The following is a 9,832-nucleotide window of genomic DNA, read 5'->3' as shown; positions in this document are numbered from 1 at the left end:
GCTGGTTCCTGACTTTTCTTTTGCGGCCACCACGGCTCTGGCAGGAGAGAGCAGATCTCATCCTGTCCAGATCACCATCGTCAGTGGCCTGGGGTAAGTGTGCCCTTGGGGTGTGGTTTCTGGAGAAATCCAGAACCACCTCCAGGGGGGAATGCAGGAGGGTCTCCTGTGGCTCGGGAAAGGGAGGCCTGGAGCACAGCGCTCACCCGACTGTCCGTCCCGGGAGTTCTCACTCGTTCACACGCCTTCAGATCACATGAGTGAAGCCAAATGGTGGAAAGTACACTCGGGAGGGACTGGTGGGTGCCTGGAAGCAGCGGGGCTTCTCAAGGCCTGGTCTCTTCTCTGCTTTTTTCTCTCTTTTCTTTTTACACTTGTTTTTTCCCAATTATAAAAGTAATAACATGTTTATTGTAGGAAACGAAGACATAGATAAATGCCAAGAGAAAAATTAAATCGTCTTTAATTCTACCACACAGAGATAACCTTTAACATTTTGATAGAAAGGCTTTTTACCATGTATATCTTTTTCTTTTTTTTAATAAATGCATTTACTTTTGGCTGCGTTGGGTCTTCATTGCTGTGCGCGGGCTTTGTCTAGCTGCGGCAAGCGGGGGCTGCTCTTCTTTGTGGTTCACGGGCTTCTCATTGCGGTGGCTTCTCTTGTTGCACGGCACGGGCTCTAGGTGTGCAGGCTTCAGTAGTTGTGGCACGCAGGCTCAGTAGTTGTGGCGCGCAGGCTCAATAGTTGTGGCGCGCAGGCTCAGTAGTTGTGGTGCGTGGGCTCAGTAGTTGTGGCATGCAGGCTCTAGAGCGCAGGCTCAGTAGTTGTGGTGCACGGGCTTAGCTGCTCCATGGCATGTGGGATCTTCCCAGACCAGGGCTGGAACCTGTGTCCCCTGCATTGGCAGGCGGATTCTTAACCACTGTACCACCAGGGAAGTCCACCATGTATATCTATAACTTACAAACGGCTTTATATTTCTATAGTCTTTCACCTTTTTTAAAAATATTTATTTATTTATTATTTATTTATTTGGTTGCGCCGGGTCTTAGTTGCGGCAGGAGGGCTCCTTAGCTGCGGCATGCATGCGGGATCTAGTTCCCTGACCAGGGATCAAACCCGGGCCTCCTGCACTGGGAGCACAGAGTCTTATCCACTGCGCCACCAGGGAAGCCCTTACAGTTTTTCACCTTTAGAGTTTATATTATGAGACTTTTCTCATTCTAAAATTCATTTTAGAATTATTAAGCATTTTTAGTTATTATTAAACATTTTAATTATTAAACATTTAGATTTCTATTTTTGTACTATTTTTAATGCAACACTGAACTTCTTGTATAAATTTGTGACCCAGTCTCTGATTATTTCTTCAGAATTCCATTTGATTTTAATCCTGAGATGGGCTATCAAATAAAGAAAGCACAGAATGATACCATTATTTTTGGGTTTTTTACAAATAACGGTTTGTAAAAAAATATTTTACAAATATTTAAGCAAGGAACCCGTTTTCTTGGAAGTTTTTCCCACGAGTTACTGAGAGGGCTGACTGCACGTGAGCCCTACAGGGCTGACAGGCCAGACATGGCTGTGCCACAGAGCGGTGCCCCCAGGACAGCCAGGGTCTGTACAAGGCAGGGCTGGAACGGTTGAAGCTGACAGAAAAGCCAAATGATCGGTGGCTTGCCCAAAAAGATGTTTTTCCTCTGTCTCTTCTGTAAATACAGTCAGCCCAGAGCTGGTGTGGTGACTGGTGGTCCTCAGACTCTGGCTGCTGTCTTGTTGCTCTACCGTCCTCAAGTCAAACACAGGGCTGCCACCTCATGGACCTGGTAACTGCCCCAGTGCCACCCACTACCTTCTCATTCTGTTTAGCTGGAAGGAGGGGAGATCAGCAGCCAACCTCCACTTCCCATTGGCCAGAACTTAGCCACATGACCACAGCAAAGGATACTAGGAAAGTCATTATTTCAGTGCCCAGCTGCAAATCCTGGGTACTATCATTGTATAGTCAGAATTTGGAAAGAATGGACATTGATACACAGTGAGCTGTCTGCCAAAAAATGGCAGAGTCTCAGCTATGAGAAATAGACAGATGGGGGGAGTTCCCCGGTGGCCCAGTAGTTAGGATTCTGGGCTTTCACTGCCGTGGCCTGGGTTCAATCCCTGATTGGAGAACAGATCCCACAATCCATGTGTCACGGCCAAAAAAAGATAGATGGGAATGTTTTTAAGCAAGAAATTGTATTCTACTGAGGACAGCCTGAGGAGGCTTCCTGGAAGGTGCATCTGGGTCGCACTTGGAAGACTAAGGGAAGAAGTGCAGAGAACCTTGTAGCCAGTGCTACTCAAAGAGTGGGTCTCTGATAGAGACCGGCTGGAAGCTGGTTAGAAAAGCAGATCCCCAGGCTCCACCCCAGACCAGCCCTATCAGGATGGAGGGTTGGGCCTGGACACCCGGTCTGAACTCTCCAGATGGTTCTTTTATGCGTGCTTAAGTTTGAGTACCACGTGCTATAAGCAAGGCAGTGGGCCTCAGTTCGCGTTTAGTGGGCTTACCACTGGTCAGAGGTGAAATGAATAACGGAGACAACGTATTAAGTTTATCACAGAGGTAAAATTATTCCTTGTCCTGTATATGGAAGTTATCCTTGCTCGTTTTGTCTCTGGTTTTGTTTTTTAATAAGATGGAGACCATAGACCATAGGAGTAGAGGTCTTTTTTAAGTGTCTTGTCTTGCAAAAGAAAAACTTGGCAACCGATGTCAGTGCCCAAATGTGTTTCTGGAATTTGGCCCATGGAACCCCAAAGTCCAGGACCACTGAGCCATGGGATAGAGCCAAGAGCCTTGGGGTTTTGGAGAACAGCTGTAGTTCCGTTTCCCTGAAGCATCAAGTCATGGGGAGATTGCTCGGATCCCCAAGGACCAGGGAGGATGTGCCAGTGTATGGAGGGGCACGTGTCAGTCAGTCGGGAACTGCTCGGTGATTCTGAACCCTCAGTGATTCTGAACCTTGGAGGCTGTGACGGGACCTGTGCTCTGGGAAGATGATCTGGCAGGGCCGGGTGGGGTTGGAGGTAGAGAATTTATGAGTAGAAGGGCTCTTTGCTCCAGGAGGTACACTGCTGTTTGTGGTCCTTAGGAAGCTTGCCATAAGCATTTTCAACCAAGTTAATACCACATACTGGCCAAATTCCCACTCATAACCACAGCTGGCTGAACACAGTGCTTAAAAAAAATGACTCCAAGTGCTAATCAATGACAGAAACACATTCCTGCTCTGTGGCAGCCCCATTGCCTTGGACAGTGGCTGTTCACCCACCTCTTGTCCTCTTATAAACTATCTACCCTTTAGGAGGTTGGGACAGTTGACCCACTGGAGAGTAAGGCTTTACAACTGAATTGTAAATGCATACTGGTCTGAATTTGGAGAAACGTTTCATATGATACCTTGATTTTTTTCCATCCTGATTTTCCCTATCAGTTGTAGATTTAACTGGGCTGTATAACGATGGCAACTAATGGCAAAACCACAGTTCTTCCTCCTTGTGATCTGAAGTTGGGTGACATTTCTGGGCTCAATGTCCTGTACATCTGGGGAATTTTTTGCTTGAAATGTACTCAGGGCCATTTTCTTTGAACTTGGAAGGTCTGAGCTACTGCTATACATAACAGCCTAGAGGTCCTGTTTGCTGTTGGCGCTTGAAGCCAAGACCACAGCTTTACCTCCTCTACGGGAGGGCCAAGGGTGTCATTTATTGTCCTCACTTCAGGATGCACATGCTGGAGCAGCCTTGTTCAACTTGGGGGAGGGATGGGATAGACTTGATCTTCCACTGCCCCACCCCCGCCCCCGGGCAGTGCCCCAGGAATGCCAGGGCCCCCATCTGGGCTCAGCTGTGCAGTGCCTGGAAGAAAGCCAAGGCAGCTGACTCCACTGGGTGCCTGGACCCACATCCTGGCCTCCCACGTCCACTCACCCTGTTACTCAGTGCTGCCAGCTACAGGCACCATCCCTAGTCTCATGGAGCTTACAGTCTGGCTCAGGGTACACAGAAGCGAGCAGGCTGTCACAGCTCAGAGGCATAGACGTCTTGATGTGCAGGCTGTGATGTCAACACCATGAGCCAAGTACACGGCTGAACCCAATCAAGCCTGTAGCAGCTGACGTATTGGTGGATGATCTCATCTGCTGTGTGATCCTGACCCTGGGTCGGGTAACAGTTCCGTGGGAGCCACCTCCTAGCAATTCTTTTACTGCCTTGGCTCACTTCCCCTTTAAAAGGAGTTTAACCCAACCAAGGCTCATTGCTGTAAGGCTTGAGGCTTGCACTAACTGATAAACACCAGTGTGTTTTTCACCTGGGGTTAAGGACACAGGCTTCCCACCTCCAAGCAGAGGGTGCAAAACATCACTCAAAAAACATCCCTGTCATAATGTCACCAGTAGCTTATACCAATTTCATCTCCCTTCCCTGGCATGAGAAGAACGAGGCATGTAGAGCAATTAGCATTTAATATTTGGTAATTAGCATGCTTAATGTGATTCAGAGAAGTTCCTTGACATTTTCATAAAAACAGAAAGCACATTCCCCTCCCACCCACCCTTCAAGGAGCGAGGCCTAGTTTGGCACAAAAAAAAACCCCAAAAAACAAAAAACTGTGGGCCAGTCTTTTTTGGTGCTGAATATGCATGTGCTGGCCTCTTTCGGGACACTGCTGGTAAATTTAGAAACTCGTTAAGAACGCTTTCTCATTCAGCAGCCATACGCTCATGGATCAGAGAATCTAAGGGGAAATGGCTAAATCGAGCTTAAGTCGTGGGGCTGTGATGGTCCTTCTCAAGTAAATAAAACCCTCGTTGTGCCCCCGACAAACCACACACACTGTTGAAGTCCAACAGGGAGTCAAATTCGGGAACGCGGTGAGAGATACATTCTACTCTGTCGCTCCAGCGCCAACAACGTAACTCTTCGCCGGACAATGTAGCCGCCCACTCCGGAGTCTCCAGCCCGAGGGTTCAAACCGGCGGTCCGCACGTCCCGGCGCTCGGACACTCCGCGCCGAGCCCGAGATGTCAGCTCAGGTTTCCCCTCCGCAGTCGGGTACCCCTCGCTCCCTCTCCGCGCCCGTCGGTGCCTCCCCAACCCCGGCCCCACGTGGCCCCGGGAAGCAGGCCGCACTACCCTGCTGCCGCCGACTGACAGCCGGCCGCAGCCACCGGGCACCGCGCTCCAGCGAGGCAGCCAATGAGCGCGCTCGGAGCGCCGGTGGGGCGGGACCGCCGGGCCGCCGAGCGCTCGCGCCGCCACTGGAGGGCTTGGGGCCCGCCCATGGCAACAGGCCCCGCCCCGCCGGCAGGGTTAGGTTGCGGCGCGGGCGGCGGGGAGGAGTTGGTCCCGTTGTGCTGCGGCTCCGCGCGGCCTGCAGTCCCGGGCCCGCGCCCCGCGCCGCCCGCCCGCCCGCCGCCATGGAGCCCGGCCTTGACGGCCCCTCCGCCTCCGGCCCCGCTGCCATCCACGAGGGCTGGTTCCGCGAGACGTGCAGCCTGTGGCCCGGCCAGGCCCTGTCTCTGCAGGTGGAGCAGCTGCTACACCATCGACGCTCGCGGTACCAGGATATCCTCGTCTTTCGCAGGTACCCCCGCCCGCCCGGCCCCGCGCCCCGAAGCCCCGGCGACGGCTCTCAGCCCAGACCGCCGGCTGCCAGCTGCCCAACCCCACGCAGCCCGCCGGGACTCCTGCCCCGGTCTCGGCCCAGCCCGCCCCTCTTCCTGCCGGACCCCGGTCTTGCGCCCTTTACCTCCGGATGCCCCCGGCCGTCTCTGCCCGTTCCTGTCCCTGCAAAACTGTCAGAAGTTCTCGTAACTAGGCCCGTCTCTTCCCTCCGTCCCCTCCCCACCCTGCATCCCGTCTCGCTGGGCTGGGGGGCCGGCGTTGCGGGCGGTCCTCTTCGGCGGGGAGGGAGCCGGAGTCTGCGCCGACCCGACGCGCCGAGCTCCACGTGTCAGTCCCGGACACGTCAGAGCCGGGACCCCGAGTCCAGCCTCCACCTAGCGGGCCTGCCCGCCGATCCTCGCCACGTGTCACCCCTTAGGACTCACCCCTGGAGCCCCTCTGCAGGTTGGGGGAGATTCTTCTCACCCAGGGCGAGTCGGGGCACGTTGCCCCTTTCCCGGGGAACCCAGATTCCTGACTGTCACTCCCACCCGCAGTAAGAGCTACGGTAACGTGCTGGTGTTGGACGGTGTCATCCAGTGCACAGAGAGGGACGAGTTCTCCTACCAGGAGATGATCGCCAACCTGCCTCTCTACAGCCACCCCAACCCACGCAAGGTACTCCCATCCCACCCACATCCAGCCCTGAGGCCAGTGATAGGTCCCACAGAGCAGTGCTGGGGGCTAATGGGGGGAGCCACCCATTTTACAAGGATTGGGGGCTGACAGCCTGGCTGAGGCCTGGAGCTTGAGAAGGAGCAGCCCTGGAGGGAGTTTCCAGGAAAGGGGGACACATCGTGCCAGGTTCCTAGGGCAGGAGAGCTTTTCTAAGAGTAGGAAGTGAAGTAATGAGGCTTGTGGAACAGGGGAGCGGAGAAATTGTTCCAGGTGGTTCTGTCTGCTCAGCGCAGTTTGGGGGGCAGGGAGGCCAGCCACTGAGTCCTGCTGGAGCCTGTTTGGTGGGGCTGGTGCCCAGGGCCCCGCTCCTGGCTGACTCTTCCCCTGGCAGGTGCTGATCATCGGGGGCGGGGATGGGGGTGTCCTGCGGGAGGTGGTCAAGCATTCCTCCGTGGAGTCGGTGGTCCAGTGCGAGATTGACGAGGTGAGTGCGCAGAGCCGGGCGGGGTTTGGATTCAAGTCCCAGTTCTCCCTGAATTGGCTGTTTACCCTTGGGCAAGTGGCTTAACCTTTCTAGGCCTTGTTTCTTGGTCTCAAGAACACGTTGGAGGATTCAGTAGGAAAACCAGATAGTAAAGCACCTGGCACAGAGTAGGTGTGCCACTGATGCTAGTTCTTAGTAAGACTAAGAGCTGAAGCTGCATAGAAGTCCCAGGGGACTCCAACCACCTGTGCACCTGCCCTTTACAGCAGTGTGCTTCCGTGAGCATCTCGGGTTCCGGGTTCAGTCCCTGCCTCCTTGGAGCTGATATTCTAGTTAGGAGGCGATATCAAAGGGTTATCTGATAAAGGAGTGTGAGATAAGGCATAGTGGTGAGGAAGGTCCCCAGGGTGTGGGTTGATGCTGAGGTCTGAATGAGGAGCAGCTGGCCACGTGGAGACAGGGAAAGGCTCTCCCGGTGGAGGCTGGAATTCTAACCTCTGAAATAGCAAGAAAGCCACTCAGCTGCAGTGGTTGGGTCTGGGGAGAGGGAGCAGGGGTGGTGGAGGTGTGGGCCGAGCTGCAGCGGGAGCTAGCCCTCCGAGAAGTTATGGGGAGGCACCAGACTGCTCTCTGTTTTACAGATGTGGAAACTGGGCTTCCACAAAGGGAGTGGCTTGTCCAAGGTGACCGGGCTCTGAGAGGGGATCCCACTCAACTCTGTCTGGCTCCAGGGCCCCCAACCCCCGTGGCCCAACCTCTTCCCTCCTGTCTCCTCCCCAGGATGTCATTCAAGTCTCTAAGAAGTTCCTGCCGGGCATGGCCATTGGCTACTCTAGCTCAAAGCTGACCCTACACGTGGGTGACGGTTTTGAGTTCATGAAACAGAACCAGGACGCCTTCGACGTCATCATCACTGACTCCTCAGACCCCATGGGTAAGCAACGGATGGCCTGGGGCCTCTGGCAGCCACCAGAGGGAAGGCCAGCCTCCCCCTCTGTGTCCCAAGTCTGAGTTGCGGAGTAGAGGACACAGGGGGCCCCCAGAATTAGTGCAGCTCTTTTCCCTTCTAAGTTGTCACCTCCCCACTCAAACATGGCTCAGCAGAATAGGGGGACTGGGCTACTGCACAAAGTTCACAAGTTGGTTGAGGACCTGGAAGAGAGTGGGGCTCTGGGCTTGGGCCGCTGAGGCCCCAGTTTCCTCTTCAGCCTCCTCTCTGCTCTTGACACGCCAGCATCAGGGTGTGCGGGGTATCTAGCCTTAAACCAAGGCTCAGGGTGGAGATCCCCCTGATGCAGTGCCTGTGAGCATCCCCCCAGGAATGGGAGTAAAATGTGGAGCCCCCTCGTACTGGGGTACTGGATCCCTGCCCCTCTCAAAAGCACCCTCTTCGTAGTTGGTTTCTGAACTCCACAGACCTGGCTTCAGTTCTCAGCTCTGCCCCTGGGCAGATGTGAGGGTCTGTGTGGTCAGGTGACAGCGGCCCTTGCCGCCTCCAGAGCCAGGCTCAGGCAGTCTCAGCCGGAGCGTTCCTGGTCCCTTATCCCCTACTCCCCTCAGGCCCTGCTGAGAGTCTGTTCAAGGAGTCCTACTACCAGCTCATGAAGACCGCCCTCAAAGAGGACGGCATCCTCTGCTGCCAGGGTGAGCAGGCCACCCCGCGGGAAGGGGCTGGCTGGGGTGGGAGCGCGGGGGTGGGCAGAGAGCGCCGCCTGCCGGGTGCTGATGCTGCCTGACCGGCCCCCAGGCGAGTGCCAGTGGCTGCACCTGGACCTCATCAAGGAGATGCGGCACTTCTGCAAGTCGCTCTTCCCCGTGGTGGACTACGCCTACTGCACCATCCCCACCTACCCCAGTGGCCAGATCGGCTTCATGCTGTGCAGCAAAAACCCAGTGAGCTGTGGGCTGTCCTGGGGGCGGGAGCGGGGCAGGTGGGCACGGATGAGCGCTCCCCTGAGACCCCCCCTTGTCCCCAGAGCACCAACTTCCGGGAGCCCGTGCAACAGCTGACGCAGAAGCAGGTGGAAGAGATGCAGCTGAAATACTACAACTCCGACGTGCACCAGGCAGCCTTTGTCCTGCCCGAGTTTGCCCGGAAGGTGAGCTACCTGCGGGGCAGGGAGACCCAGGGCTCCCTGAAGGGCCCCTTTGGTCCCCTCACAATCCAGCACCCTCCTGACTAGGCATCGTGTCCCACCAGGCTCTGAATGATGTGCGCTGAGCCCACGTGCCGCTGCCCACGCTGCCCAGGACCTCGGCCAGGGAGCCTCCGGGGTGCCTGGGCCCCGCCAGCCCTGGACAAGACCCCCGCTGGCTCGCCCACCAACCGAGTGTCACAGGCCCCAGAACGCTGCCCGGCCGGCCCTGCTGGGCGGACTGTCTGTCTTCCTGTGTGTGGAGCTCAGCCTCCGAGCCTATACCAGCTGTGTACGGCAACCACCCGCCTTCTGTCGCCCCTCACTCACCAAACACGTGTATTTATAACAAAATGCTGAATTGTGTGTCCCTGGACTTCAAATGGGCCCAGGCAGGGGCTGCAGCAGCCATTAACGGCTTCCGCTGTGTGCCAGACCCTGAGCTGGCCCCGCTGTCTGGCCTTCAGTTGTCTGCCACGGGAGTAGGCAGGCCTGCCTCCTTGTGTCACCGTGGACTGGCCCCTTGAGCCCCGTGGTGCCCAGGGATGCAGCGGTCATCAAACTGGACCCAAGTGTGTCCTAAGAAGCTTTAGCCATTCCTTCACCAAGCCCCGCACAAGGCTGGTGGTGATAGGCCCATGGGGCCCAGGCTGGGGGTTGTCAAAATCAAGGGCTTTGCTTTCTCTTGGGGCTGCCCGGCAGGGTCCTCAGAAGACTTTGGGCCAGGTCCCATCCTGGGGTGGGTGTGGACGTGACCCCAGAGGCCAGACCCCAGAGGCATGGTTGGGGTCCAGTTCCTTGGGCCTGCACGTCAGGTGCCTTGACTCGGCTCAGATTACAGACCTGGGGTTCAGATCCTGCCTGCCCCCCTCATGA

At 55.7% G+C, this 9,832-nt stretch overlaps 1 protein-coding gene across 2 annotated transcripts; it reads left to right on the top strand.

Annotated features, from left to right (window-relative positions):
• Window positions 1–5,375: 5,375 nt before the first annotated feature.
• Window positions 5,376–9,310, top strand: SRM (spermidine synthase). Of its 2 annotated transcripts, XM_059894940.1 has the most exons (8): window positions 5,376–5,639; window positions 6,217–6,337; window positions 6,729–6,821; window positions 7,602–7,755; window positions 8,382–8,465; window positions 8,569–8,714; window positions 8,798–8,920; window positions 9,022–9,310. In XM_059894940.1, the coding sequence occupies exons 1-8, from the start codon at window positions 5,473–5,475 to the stop codon at window positions 9,040–9,042; spliced, it is 909 nt and encodes a 302-aa protein (XP_059750923.1). In that variant the 5' UTR covers window positions 5,376–5,472; the 3' UTR covers window positions 9,043–9,310. The 2 variants fall into 2 exon arrangements, with proteins under 2 accessions (XP_059750923.1, XP_059750913.1); XM_059894930.1 differs by lacking the exon at window positions 6,729–6,821 and having other exon boundaries at window positions 5,381–5,639.
• The last annotated feature ends 522 nt before the right edge of the window (window positions 9,311–9,832 follow it).

The sequence above is a fragment of the Balaenoptera ricei genome, chromosome 1, assembly GCF_028023285.1.
Source record: "Balaenoptera ricei isolate mBalRic1 chromosome 1, mBalRic1.hap2, whole genome shotgun sequence".
Taxonomy (NCBI): domain Eukaryota; kingdom Metazoa; phylum Chordata; class Mammalia; order Artiodactyla; family Balaenopteridae; genus Balaenoptera; species Balaenoptera ricei.
This window is presented reverse-complemented; position numbering and strand designations above follow the sequence as displayed.

Coding starts and splice junctions, on each gene's coding strand:
- SRM (XM_059894940.1), top strand. CDS start 5,473: ATGGAGCCCGGCCTTGACGGCCCCTCCGCCTCCGGCCCCGCTGCCATC. Junction 8,466..8,568: donor CGGCATCCTCTGCTGCCAGG/GTGAGCAGGCCA, acceptor ACCGGCCCCCAG/GCGAGTGCCAGTGGCTGCAC. Junction 8,921..9,021: donor TGCCCGAGTTTGCCCGGAAG/GTGAGCTACCTG, acceptor GTGTCCCACCAG/GCTCTGAATGATGTGCGCTG.